The 14,641-nt window shown below is 32.7% G+C and overlaps 1 protein-coding gene across 5 annotated transcripts in view; it reads left to right on the top strand.

Moving 5' to 3' along the window:
- BDP1 (BDP1 general transcription factor IIIB subunit) overlaps positions 1 to 14,641 on the top strand; it is a 79,359-nt gene that overhangs the window by 4,651 nt on the left and 60,067 nt on the right. For 4 of the 5 annotated variants that reach the window (XR_016020632.1, XR_012495098.2, XM_019728085.3 and 1 more), the window contains exons 3-8: positions 1,078 to 1,187; positions 2,059 to 2,118; positions 6,259 to 6,387; positions 7,527 to 7,660; positions 8,851 to 8,945; positions 13,632 to 13,686. Coding sequence is in view for 3 of the 5 variants with exons in the window: in XM_019728085.3 (XP_019583644.3) it covers positions 1,078 to 1,187; positions 2,059 to 2,118; positions 6,259 to 6,387; positions 7,527 to 7,660; positions 8,851 to 8,945; positions 13,632 to 13,686 (583 nt within the window). In the remaining 2 variants the exon portion in view is untranslated. The remainder of the gene's footprint in view (positions 1 to 1,077; positions 1,188 to 2,058; positions 2,119 to 6,258; positions 6,388 to 7,526; positions 7,661 to 8,850; positions 8,946 to 13,631; positions 13,687 to 14,641) is intronic. The other variant, XM_074328854.2, reaches the window with a different exon arrangement.

Below are 14,641 nucleotides of genomic sequence, written 5' to 3' on the forward strand. Positions count from 1 at the left end.
AAGAAAGTGAAAAGTCTCCAGAAAAGGAACTTAAAGATATGGAAATATGTGACTTAAATGACAGAGAATTCAAGATTGCAGTTCTGAAAAAACTCAACAAGATGCAAGAAAACACAGACAATATGGAAAATTGCAAATGGGAAAAATTTGCATGTTTGCATAGAGTCCATGTTCTTTTTAATCTTGAAAATTATTTTTCTGAGAGTATTATGTAACAATAGTGAAGCATGCAAGCTTTGGAGTTAGATACTTAAAGTTTGAATCATCGATTACTGACTGTTACTTTAGGCATTTTAATCTTTCTATGTCTATTTCCTCATGTTTAAAATAGAACTAATGATAGTATCTACCTCATTGGAGGTTTGTGAAGATTCAATGAGTTAATACATGCAAAACTATTTAGACTAGTGTCTGGCAAATAATAAGAGCCCAACAAACGTCAGCTCTTATTATTAATTATAGAATTATTTTAATTAAGAGGAAGACACTTAGCTTGGTGCTTTATACTTGTTATTTAATTCTTTCTGTGTGAAGTAGATATTACTATTTTATACATTAGAAAACAAGCTCAAACAGGTTATTTCTTTTGTCAAATATCAGTGGAGGATAAGGGATTTGAATCCATATCCTCTAAAATCTAGGCTTCTAAAAGTGTTCTGTTGTGTAGAATCTGATTAATTAGGTTTATTTTGGGCAATTGAAAATTAAACATTTGCTTCAAGAATTTTATAAAATACAGAGAATTCCAGTTCACTGCAGGGTAAACAAGCTATGCATTTATAAATTTTTGGTAAACTATTGTAGATAAAAGGCATCAGTAAGCATGCTTTTAAACATTGGGCTTTTATCAAGTCCCAGTCACTTTAGTTTTTAAAATTGCTTAATGTGCTATAACTCTTTAATACTCAGTTTATAAAATATTTCCTAAAATTAGGCATAATTGTGGTAGGAGTGATATTAAGCACTTGCAGTGATTGCAACACTTGGCTGTATACTTGAATATAGTACATTTGAAATTCTGTATTTATAAAATAAAAGTGGATATTTTATTGTGTGTGTGTGTGTGTGTGTATCTAGAAGCAATGGAAAAACAAGTATGCCGTAAATGAAAGTCAGAGGCCACCAGATCGTTCAAAAATGACTATGAGAGACTTCATATATTACCTTCCAGATAAGAATCCAATGATGTAAGTAAACTTTATTTTTGTTTTATTTTGTTTCAGTATGTAATGATTTAAGTATAATTTTTAGAATACAGTGTCATGTTTTCCAAAAACATGTTGACAAAATTTATAGCACATCTGATGTCCTTTTAAATAGAATTTGACAACAAAAATTAGTGATATTTCAAGTAACTGCATTCTTGGAATGGTAAGGCCCTTCACCTTTGAGATTAAAAATAAGTTTCCTTTGTTATATCACTAAGATATAGTAAAATTAACTAAGCTTTATCATGATTGCAATTTCTATTTCTTGCATACTATATGTAACCTGACTGAAAGGTGTGATCTACTTTTTATGCCTTGTCTCTTAATTAAAGGCAGTGGCATTTGATTAACAGATCCAAGAACAAAGTTTCTTTGATCAAAGTTAGCCTGGGGAAGCAGAGGGTTTATGATAAATCTCTTCAGTGTTGTGTTGTTGATGGTTTAGCCAGTGGATGTAGGAGTAGTGGCATATTTTCAGTATAGATTTTTTCAGGTTCACTAGGTCTTTGGCCTAGTTGAGGGAAGGGCCAGAAACCTAGGTTTTGAGTGTTTGACGAGCCACTAGGTTGTTTCATGCCTTGGGACTGGGAGCCTCCCTTCACTGAGGAATCAGAGGGTAAGAGAGTTCCCCACTTTGGGCCAAACAAATTATTTATACTTGATGACAAAAATTTTTGACTGAAAAATTGTCTGTTAAGACACACTATCTTGTTGAGACACATTACTATCAATACTAATGTTACGGTATATCATTTAAAAAATGCAAATTAAAATGATTTCCTTCTTGCCTACAGATAGAATTGGCAAGATGTAAATTATTAAAAAGTATTCTGTTGTTTGTGTTTAATAGTTCTTCACTGGAGCAAGAAAAGAAAACTGAAAAATCATTGACACCAGTCCAGACAAGAGTGTAAGCATCTTATCTTACTCTGTTTTGAATATATTCTGGTATGTGTACATTTAAAAAAAAAAGAAATCAAATGATACTTCCTGTTGTAGTCAAATTACATGGGATAGGAATTTTTAAATAGAATCACTAACAAGAATAAAAGTTCCTGCCTGATTTAAATCAATAAGAAAGCCTCAAGCTATTTGTGTATTACATACATAAATGGCTAATGTTATGATTTTTAAAATTTATTTTTATTTTGTTTAGTTTCAGGTGTACAAAACAATGTAATAGTTAGACATTTGCACCCCTCAAAAAGTGATAACCCCCCCCCAATCTACTACCCCTCTGACATTGAATATAGCTGTTAGAATTCCATTGACTGTATTCCCTGTGTTGTACCCACATCCCGTGACTATTTGTATGTGTATGTGTGTGTGTGTGCGTGTGTGTGTGTGTGTGTGTGTGTGTGTGTGTGTGTGTGTATATGTTTAATTATAGTTGACATTCGACTTCAGCTTCAGGCGTATAGCGCAGTGGTCAGGCATCTGCATGTGGTCTCCCTAATAAGTCCAGTGCCCATCTGGCACCCTACATAATCTTTATAACATTATTGATTATATTCCCCAAACTGTCTTTCATATCCTTGTGGAACTATTGTGACTACTGATTTGTACTTTCTAATCCCTTTACCTTCTCTCCCATCCCCACCTCGTCCCATCTAGCAACCGTCACTTGTTTTTTTCTGTATATCTCTGAGTCTATTTTTTGTTCGCTCATTTGTTATATTCTTTAGATTCTACATATAAGTGAGATCATATGGTATTTGTCTTTCTCCATCTCGCTTAGTTCACTTAGCATGATATTTTCTAGGTCCATCCATGTCGTGGCAAATGGTAAGATTTTATTCTTCTTTATGGCTGAGTAATACTCCATTGTATAAATGTACCACAGTTTCTTTATCCAATCATCTATTGATGGGCATTTTGTTTGCTTCAATATCTTGGCTATTGTGAATAGCGCTGCAATAAACATAGGGGTGCATATATTTTTTAAATTAGTGTTTTGGATTTCTTTGGATAGATACCCACGAGTGGAATTGCTGGGTCATAAAGTAGTTCCATTTTCAATTTTTTGAGGTACCTCCATGCTTATTTCCCTAGTGGCTGCACCAATCTGCAATCCCACCAACACTGCACGAGGGTTCCCTTTTCTCCACATCCTCGCCAGCTCTTGGTTTTTTGTTGGTTTATTGATGATAGCCATTCTGAGTGGGGCAAGGTGGTATCTCATTGTGGTTTTCATTTGCATTTCTCTCTTTAGTGATGTTGAGCATTTTTTCATATGTCTGTTGGCCATATGTATGTCCTCTTTAGAAAAATGTTTCTTTGTGTCCTCTGCCCATTTTGTAATTGGGTTATTTGTTTTTTTGGTGTAGAGTTGTATGAGTTTTTTATAAATTTTGGACATTAACCCTTTATCTGATGTATCATTGGCAAATGTCTTCTCCCGTTCAGTAGGATGCTTTTTTGTTTTATTTATGGTTTCCTTTCTGTGAAAAAAAAACTTTTTAGTTTGATGTAATCCCACATGTTTATTTTTCCTTTTGCTTCCTTTGTCTAAGGGGATATATCAATAAAAATATTACTAAGGGTAATGTCTACAAATTTACTTCCTATATTTTCTTCTAGGAGTTTTGTGGTTTCAGATCTTACATTTAAGTCTTTAGCTGATTTTGAATTTATTCTTGTATATGGTGTAAGAAGGCAGTTCAGCTTCATTTTTTTGCATGTCTGTCCAATTTTCCCAGTACCATTTATTAAACAGACTGTCTTTACCCTAATGTAAATTCTTGCTTTCATTGTCTTAGATTAAATGACCATATAGGCATGGATTTATTTCTGGGCTCTCTATTCTGTTCCATTCATCTATGTGTCTGTTTTTATGCCAGTACCATACTGTTTTGATTACTATCACCTTGTAGTATATGATTTGATGTCAGGTAGCATGATAACCTCCCACTTTGTTTTTATTTCTCAAGATTGTTGTGGTTATTCAGGGTCTTTTATGGTTCCATATCAATTTTAGGATTATATGTTCTAGTTCTGTCAAAAATGTCATTGGTAATTTGATAGGGATTGCATTGACTCTATATATTGCCTTAGGAAGTATGGACATTTTAACTATATTAATTCTTTCTATCCATGAGCATGGTATGTTTCCATTTATTTGTATGTTCTTTAATTTCTCTCTTCAATGTCTTACAGTTTTTTAAGTGCATGTGTTTTAATTCCTTGGTTAAATTTATTCCTAAGTATTTTATTGTTTTTGAAGCAATTGTAAATGGGATTGTTTTCTTAATTTCTCCTTCTGATTGTTTGTTATGGTGTATACAAATGCAACTGATTTCTGAATATTAATTTTGTATCTTGCTACTTTTCTAAATTCATTTATCAGCTCTGATAGTTTTTTGGTGGAGTCTTCGGGATTCTCTGTATACAGTACCATGTCATATGTGTATAATGACAATTTTATTTCTCCTTTCCAACTTGGATGCCTTTTATTTCTTTTTCTTGTCTGATTGCTGTGGCTAGAAATTCCAGAACTATATTGAATAAAAGTGGTGAAAGTGGGCAACCTTGTCTTGTTCCTGATCTTAAAGCTAAAATGCTTTTAGCTTTTCCCCATTGAGTATGATGTTAGGTGTGGGTTTATTATATATGGCCTTTATTATGTTGAGATATGATCCCTCTGTTACCACTTTGCTCAGAGTTTTTATCATAAATGGATGCTGGATTTCGTCAGATGCTTTTTCTGCATCTGTTGATATGACCATATGATTTCTATTTTTCATTTTGCTAATGTGGTATATCATGTTAACTGACTTGCAGGTATTGCACCAACATTGCATACCAGGAATGAATCCCACTTGGTTGTGGTGTATAATCTTTTTAAATTATTGCTGAATTAGGTTTGCTAATATTTTGTTGAGGATCATATGCTTTTAAATTAAAGCTTTTAGAATTTAAAGAGGTTTTGTTTTGCTTTAGAATAATAATATATTCACATGGTACAAAATTCAAAAGTAACAAGTATACTGTGAAGTCTTCCAACTCTGTTTTTCTGCCATCTTGTTCCTCTCCCTGGAAGCAACAAATGTTACCAATTTTTTGATATATCAGTCTATGTTTATTTAAGCAAGCATGTATATAGTATTTTTATTTTTCCTTTCCATTTTTCTCTCTTTCCCTTTCCCCTTTGTTTTGTTTTTAGTGTTTTTTGTTGTTGTTGTTGTTTTAGCATCCCGTGTGTGCTGTCCAGCAGTAGGTACAGTTTTGGTGTCACTAGAGAGTCTCATTTTTTGTACAAGCTCCTGTTGCCTTGTCATGTTAGTTTACTCCAAAAAAGCCCTCCAAGAGACCTCTTAGGAAGTTATGGTAGCCTTATAATTCAAGGTGAGGGATTGTGGAAAATTAGCAGACATATTGGGATTTTGTGGTTGTTAGGTGCTTCAGGGCTTATTAAGTAATGATTACTATTTTGCTTAGACTCCATATTGTTTTAAAACTGTACTGTCAAGCTACAAATCTGTTATGGTTTTATAGATTTATAAGTTATGTTTGCTTCAGTAAAACCTTAAGGGGGACAATGTAATTAATTGGAAAGTATATGGAATTTGGAGTCATTACTTGGAAAACTGTGTTTGGCTTCTTGATCTACCCTTACTGTTGTGTTATCTAGAGCAAAAGGTACTTATCTTCTCCAAGCCTCAAAAGAGTATGAAAATACTCACCCCCAAGGATTGTTTTGAAGAGTTAATAAAATGATCTAGAAACTGTTGCTATATAAATGTAATGGTTATTTTTGTTAATTCTGTAATACCTGGATGGTTTACTCTCATACTCTGTTGAGATAGAAAAGATGAGCATTTATTTCTCTTTATCTTCAAAGAGAGTAAAGAATTCTTATTAAATGCTACCAGATAAAATTTGAGAACATCTTATAACTATGTCCTTAACAACGTAAGTATTTTCAATTAGGTTATAGGGAAAGTTGGGAATATCTACAAAGTTGAATTTGCAATAATTTATTTTAGAAGTTCATACTAGTAGTTGGAGACACTTTTTCTCACGGATATATGAATTAATCTGTCTTTGGTAGGCAAGAAGATAAGAGTACTCCTGATGCTGAAGATAATGAAGAAGTAGAAGAAGAAATGGATGAAGGGCCATTGCTGGTTCCCCGAGTGAAAGTGGCAGAAGATGGTTCTATAATTTTGGATGAAGAAAGGTAAGTTAAAAAAAAAAAGCGAGAGAGATTGTGGTTTCATGAGAACTAAATTGCTTTGTCTAATGAGAGAGATTGAGTTTCTGTACCTGTCATGGTCACTTAGTCTCTAACATTTATATTTGCATAATGGATATCGTAAATAGAATTGTGTGCTGTATTCAATTTTAATTTTTAGCAATTTTTGTAATTCTGCATTTTGTATAAGAAGATTTTGTATGTTTTTGTATGTGGGCACTGCTGACTTGATCCATTAACCTACTAACATTGTTTAACCAAGTTTACTGGTAATTGGAAGGAGCTATTGAGCTAATCACATGCTGTCTTCTACTGAGGATAGATTTCAAATACTGATTCAGTCTTGAAGTCAATATTCAAATTTTCATATTATTAACAAATACCATATTTTGGTGTATGGTGGTAACTAATGCAACTGTAATGAAACAGATTTAACATTTCCTGGCTTTTGTTATGGTGAGGTTTAATTCTCTTTTTGGTTCAATTTCTCAGTTAAAATGTTTCATTTCTCAAATTTGGTATTGTGGAATTTAGTTGTTTGTCCAAAGTGTATTTTTAAAAGAAGATAATTTGTTAAGTAAATAAGAAAGAGGGATGGAAAGTCTTCTGAGAGTTTTAATTTGTAAAAAAGTCAGAACACAAATTCTATGTTCTGTAAATGTAATATTATTAGTAATGTAATGTTGTCAGTAAATGTAATATTGTCAGTAATAGTTTTTGTACATTGTTTTGTGATGATGATTTTACTGGTCATTAAATAGTTAAAGGCATACTTAACTGCTTTGTGTGCAGGAATGTAAAACATAAATATAAAATGTTTTTATTTCTCAATATCTCTTGAGTCTAGCATAAAATAATATATATTAAATATAGGAGGCATGCAGAAGTCAGTAAAATAAATAATTTTTTAGGTTGCCCAAAGATAGTTTCTAAATTTTATATTGCTTTTAAGGATTAAAAAAAAGTTGACACCCTGGCAATCACAATTTAAGTGAAAATGAGTGGATTCTTAGAAAATGTATGACATTGCTATGGTAAATTTCAAAATATTACTATTAAAATATCATTTACTATTTGTTTCTTTGTTTTTAGTGTGGACTTACTAAAAAATGTGTTTCTTTCAGTTTAACTGTAGAAGTTTTAAGGACAAAAGGTCCCTGTGTTGTTGAGGAAAATGACCCCATATTTGAGCGTGGTTCTACAACTACATATTCCAGTTTTAGGAAAAACTATTACTCTAAACCATGGTCAAATAAAGGTAATTAATTTTCATTTTAAATTGTGTAGGTCATTTATTTGAAGTGAAGTGAATTATTTTTTCTGTTTCTGAATCAAACCAGGTTTCACCTAAGTAAATAAAATGCAAACAACCATGTTGTTTCTCTCTAGCTAATTTTATTAGCACCTCCCTTCTGCTCCGAACCATGAACTATATCTCTGACTTTATCTTAGAAATCTTTTTAGGAATTAGCATTATGGTCATTTTGGCCAGAGTATTTCTCTCTGTCAAGTCCCTGTACAACAAATACTGTTTTAATGAAGAATTAACAGTATTTCTAATGCTTATAATAATGTTCTACCTCCAATAGTAATGCACAGTAAAGTTTCTAAAAGTAAAAATTATGCTGTTAAAAAAGTATATAACTATTACATGCTGTTGCTTATTTGTTTTTATTGTAGACATAATACAGTTTATTTTGGGAAAAAATTCACACACAACAGAATAATATAGAGCAAAAAAGAAGATTTTATACTTCTCTGACTTCCCAATCCTATTTTCTTGAGTTTACTTCTGTTAACAGTTTCTTATGTATTTTTCTAGCTACTTTCTTTCACATACTGCTAAACCAGGTATATCCAAACTTTTTTCAACGTTTTTTACCAAGGGCCATATGCGGTAAAATACACAAACAGCCGGGCCACTCACTCGAGGTGAAGTATATATTGCCTCACCTGGTTTATTTAAGTACACTAAATATATTTTTGGAATTTGCTGCGGGCTAATTAAAAATGGATTTCGGGCTGCAGTTGGCCCGTGGGCCGCAGTTTGGACACCTCTGCACTAAACACATCTTAGTTGCGTATATAGCGGTAATAATTGTACTGGCTATGACTGATTTTGAGACCAGATAGGCAGAATGTCTCTCTTTTTTTAATTCTAGCTGTTAGGTATGAGCATGCAAATTTCTTATACCATGTTTCTGTATAAAAGTTTAAAGAGGATGTTTTTAGATCCATGCAGTTCTTTGCAATAAAATTGAAATATGTATGGTTTTGTATATAGACATAGTTCTATGACTGAAGATTTACTGGACTATAATAAAAAAAACTGTTGAATACTGTCAAATATATTTTTAACTCAAAATATATACTGTGGTAAGATTTTTTTTTCTCTCTGCATTATTGAGAAGATTAATTTTCAATCATTCTAAATATTTATTTTTACAGAAACAGATATGTTTTTTCTAGCCATCAGCATGGTAGGAACTGACTTTTCTATGATTGGACAGCTTTTTCCTCACAGAGCAAGGATAGAAATTAAGGTAAAGTAAACCCATTACATTTATTTAATGGAAAGAGACTAAAAATTACTAATATTATTTTTGACATTCAATATTATTTTATATTAATTTCAGTTACTAATATATTTTTTTTAACCTTTGGTTTAAATATCATTCTGCCCATTTTCACTATTATGTTTTTGGTACACATCTTTGTTTATGAGGGATATTGCTTTGTAATTTTTTTTTTCATTTTAATAAACAACACAGTTATTTCTCATAGCTCTGGGGCTGGAAGTTCAAGACCAGTGTGCCAGCATAGTCAGATTCTGGTGAGGGCTGTCTTCTGGATTGAGGATTTCTTATTGTACACTAACGTGCAGGAAAGAGGGCCAGAGCTCTCTGAGGCCCCTTTTATAAGGGCACTGATCCCATTCATGAGGTCTCTATCCTCATGACCTAATTACCTCCCAAATGCCCCACCTCCTCCTAATACCATCACAATGGGGGTTAGGATTTTTTTTTTTAATTTTTTTACCTTATGATTCCATCATGCATTTACCTCCAAGTCTGGCAACCACCAATCTTCTCTATGTATTCAAGCTCTTGGGTTGTTTGTTTGTTTTTAGATTCCAATATAAGAGAGATCATACAGTATTTGTCTTTCTCTGTCTGATTTATTTCACTTAGCTAATACCCTCAGGGTTCATTCATGTTGTTGCAAATGGCAAGATGTCATTCTTTTTTATGGCTGAATAATAATTCCATTGTGTAGGTATATACACAATTTCGTTGTCCATTCATCCATTAATGGACAGTTATACGTAGGTTGTTTTCATGTGTTGGCTATTGTACATAATGTGGTAATGAACATGGGGTACAGTTACCTTTTTTCAGTTAGTGTTTTCATTTCATTCAGATAAATATAAGTGGAATTGCTGGACCATATAGTAATTTTATTTTCAATTTTTTGAGGACCCTCCATACTGTTTTCCATAGTGGCTGCACCAGTTTACATTTTCACTAACAGTCACAAGCGTTCCCTTTTTTTCATATCCTTGCCAATACTTATTTTTTATCTTTTTGATAATAGGTATTCTAACAGGTATGAAGTGATGCCTCATTGTGGTTTAGATTTACATTTGGGTCATGCTTTTTTATCCAGTCTGACATTCTGCCTTTTAATTTAATTTTTTTATATAATGCATTTCTGTAAGAGATGAGAAAATGATCATTGTATTCTTACGTTGACCCTTGATAAAAATAAAGCAAAATGTCTGTTTTAGATTTCTGTGTAGTAATTTAGTTCATTTATAGTTAATGTAATAGTTGGTATGGCTGTGTTTAAGCCTACCATCTCACTATATTCCATTTATTTCATCTGTATTTTATTCCTCTTTTCCTGCTGCCTTTTGGGTTAATCAAATTTATTTTAGTATTTTTATGTCCTCTGTTGTACCATTTTACTTTTCATACTTCACAAATGATAAACTCTTTCTAAGCATAATTCCATTTACCCTCTATCTTTTGTGCTATTACATATTTTGCTTCTACCTACCATATAAACATCACTTTACATATTTTAGCTTAAAGTCTTTTGTCTTTAGAGAAAATTGAGTTGAAAAAATAAACTAGTCTTTAATATTTAGTCACTTAGCATTTTTTATGCTTTTCATTTCAAATCTGTCTGAATGGCAGATCTGCTGTTGAAAAATTCTCCGTTTTCATTATCTGAAAATCTTCATTTCGGCCTCATTTCTGATGGATATTTTTGCTGGGTATACAAGTCTGGTTGGACAGTTTTTCCTTTTTGGTGTTACAAAAATGTCATTCCATTGTCCACTGGCCTCCAGTGTTTCCAATGAAAAGTCAACCATCATTGATATCATTCTTCCCCTGTATGTAATGAATTGTTTTTTCTGTGGTTGTTTCGAGATTTTATTCTTTAACTTTGATGTTCAACAGTGTAATTATGATTTACCTGGGGATAGTGTCTTTTAATATTTAATATTTCCTGCTTTGTTCTCTCCTTCTGGGACTCTGCTTACTTGTGTTTCTCTGCATGAAATTGTACTACAGGTTGCTAAAGCTCTGTTCATTTTTTTTCCCAATTTTCTTCTCTATTTCAATTTGGTTAGTTTCTATTACCATGTTATAAATTCACTGAACCTGTTTTCTGCTATCCTCAATTCGCTGTTAAGCCCATTCAGTTAATGTTTCATTTTGATATTATATTTTTTGATACGATATATTTTTCATTTCTATAATTCCTACTTGGTTATTTTTCTTAGTTTCCATTTCTCTACTGAGATTTACTTATCTGTTCATTCCATATTTTCCTCTAAATCTTTGAACATAGTCATAACAGGTACTTTAACTTTCTCATCCATTAATTTCAACATCTGGGTCATGTTGGGAATCTGTTTCTATTGACATTCTTTTTATTTCCTTGACAGTGCATCACATTTTCCTATCTTTTCTCATGCTTGTGGGTTTTTTAAAATTGTATGCTGGCTGTTGTGGATGATATGTGTACAGTGTCTGGATTATGTTTGTTTGTTTTTTCCTTTAAAAAGTGTTTGAATTTTGTTTTTGGAAGGCAGTTAATATAACTCTGCTTGTTCCTCTCAAGGCTTGGTTTTAGGCTTCATTAAGGCAGATCTAAACTGGTCCTCTAAACTGGTCCTCTAGGTTTTCCATCTGAACAACAGAAAACAATTTGAGTTACTGTTTTCCAAGTTCTCCAAGGATGGTCATAATAGTACTATTCAAATGTATAGGAGAGAAGGTAATTCATTACATGTGGTGGGTGCTTTAGGGCATTAGGGCTTAATTCTCATGCTAGAACCTTGATTGAGAAAAGTAACTCTAAAGTGCCATCCCTATCTCTTAAGTGGTGGCTTTTCTGGTGTTTGAAGTAAATGTCTGGGTGTTAATGAAGTCTTTCCATTCATGTGGGCTAGAATTCTGTCATCTCATTGTGTTATATAACTTCTAGTACCTTCTTTCTCTTCTCATTCCTGTAGCAGCTATTCTCTACTAGGCCTTATGCTCTGGACATATGCAACCCAGATATAGACCAAGACGGGGGTTGCTTCCACCAGGCTTGTGAAGCTCCCTTTTAATTAGCTCTCTTTTTCTCTAGAACCCTGCGCCTAAAGATTGTCTACCTCCTCAGCTCAGTGGTATCTCTGTGCTTTTGTTTGGCCTTTATCTCCCTTTCGTTGGTTAGGAAATTTAACTCAGGAACAGAGCCAGGGTGAACATTGGTACATCTTGTATATTTCCTTTTTCTCCGTGATTATGGGATTTAGTCTTTCTTGTTCTTTATATTGTCCAGTGCTTGAAAATAGTTGGTAAGTTCATTTTGTTCATTGTTAAAGTTATTTACAGTGTGGTTGGATATGTGGAACAAGCCTATAACAAGTTACTTTGTCAGGGCCACAGGTGGAAATTAAGGGACTTATTTTATGATCATAAAATTTGATGTATTGTTTGTTCCTGTCAGAAATCAATGACTAATACCAGTACATTCTTCAAAAAACTTTTAAATTGTTCTGAATTATATTCGCAATTAGGTAAAAAATGATGTAGCAATACTTTAGAATTGAATGATGCCTAAAGTCTTGGCATTTCTCTCAGAATGTTTAATTTAGTGATTATAGCCTGTCACTTTTGTTAACTTTTGAGATGTCTAAAGTATAATATCTTTTAAGGGAGAAAGATGATCATCCTTGAAAACTTTTATATTACTTGGTAATAAGTTTTATGAAGAAAAATAAAGAATGGAAAGGAGGGGTAATCTAGATTAAAAGATGTTAAAGTCATGAAATTAAAAAAAAAATGGGCAAGAATAAACTATAGAGTCTAAGAATGTAGCCTTGAATGATAAACAGTAAGGAAATGCAAGAAAATAATTGCTCTAAAAGTCAGGTTAGATTCTTGGCGGAGGGAAGACGTGGGCCATAAAGTAGTTCCTTTGTTTTGTGTGCTTTTCTCTATTTTTTTCAATAAAAAGTTTTATTTTTATATTTCCAATAAAAGCTTTAGACCACTGATCTGTACAAGGGAGAGATTAGCTAATTGTTCCCTCTCCTGGGATGTATGTACATGATTAGACATTCTCAGACACAAACTTATGCTCTCAGATATCCTAATGACCTTCGGATTGATTGTGCCTTAAACCATAACCATCTCCATCGTAATGGAGTTAACTTGGAGTAGAACTGGGAATGGGGTATGAGGAAATGTGCCTTAATGTAAAGAAGTTTCCAAAGATAAACTTGGCCAGCTTCAAAATTTTGCTTAGTTGTTTCTTTACAGTCTTCCCTCCATGCCATTAAAAACATATTAGAATAATAATGTAAGAGGTTTAACTTAATACGAATATATTAGTTTTTAAAGAGTTAATACTGGTTAGCTTAAATGATTGTAGGTTTGGTCTGTCTGTGTGCTAGCGGACTTTGTTTTTTTCTATTTTCTGTAAATCTAGCTTCTGTTACTAATTCATACTGTTGATCATAATGAGGATCAGGACGCTTAGTAAAAATCTTTCATCTCTATTTTTAAAAAGCGAAAGATTAAAGCAACTTGCCTATTGCCAAAGACTTTTTATTTATTGGGAATCAAATGTTACTGCAAGAGTTCCGTTTTAATGCTTTTTTAAAAAACATAATCCTCACTTATTTAATCCTCACTTATTTATAGGGTTTTTTGTTTTGTTAACAGAATAAATTTAAACGGGAAGAGAAAACAAATGGATGGAGAATAGACAAAGCATTCCGTAAGTATTAAGTCCTTTTTTACAACATATCATTTGGAGATCCTAAAAAGTGACCGATCTTTTGTCTTTGGTTCAGATTTTGTCTGTGTTTTAGATTTGTTTTTTCCTTATATTGTCACAAGAAAAGTAAGACTGGAAATTTTCTCTTTAGCAGTGTGGGTCTGGCAGCTAATACAGATCTATAGGCAAGGGATAGCTAAAATATCAAGAACCAAGTAAGTAGAGTTCTGAGTCCAGGAGGTTACAAATGGACTGAAGATACAATTTCTAAGTGCTCTTTATTCTGAGAGAACTGTGTTCAAGAAGGAGTTGTTTCTGGAAGATACTATACTGTAGATGATTCCTTCCAGTGGTCAGTCAGTCATTCAATCAACCATACTGACCACCAGCTGTGTGCTAATCACTGTTTAGGCATTGAGGACATAACGGTGAACAGGACAGATGTGAATCCTGCTTTTAGAGCCTTGAGTCTAATAGGGAGGGGGAAGGGATATAGTTTGTAAGCATGATAATTTCACATAGTGATTAATTTCTAAGAAGAAGAATAAAGGGAGTTATAGGGTGGATATTTAGATTATGTGTTCAGGGAAGTTCTATCTGAAGAGATGACATTTGAATTTAGACCTGAGTTGAAGGAATTATGTATATACCTTTTGGCTTCTAATAGCCTCGTTAAAACTAACATTTTTTTTCTTCTTAAGTCCAGAGTAACACATCAGGGATCTATAAAGAAAAACAGAATTAAATGTACTGTTTAAAGTAGTTCCTATATTATTTGTTTGAGAGATAATTATCAATGTCTAATGATTAATGTATGTTTTCAGTACCTATTTGCTGAAGGGCTAACCTCAGGAAAAAAAATCTAAAGGTAGGACTTAGGTTGTGTAGCATGTACATTTATTTTATGAGTAAACACTAAGGTAGATGAGTGTACCCTATACCCAGTGTTCTTTTG

Source organism: Rhinolophus sinicus, chromosome 3 (assembly GCF_057876585.1).
Source record: "Rhinolophus sinicus isolate RSI-liver-muscle chromosome 3, RSI-T2T, whole genome shotgun sequence".
NCBI classification, from domain to species: Eukaryota; Metazoa; Chordata; class Mammalia; order Chiroptera; family Rhinolophidae; genus Rhinolophus; species Rhinolophus sinicus.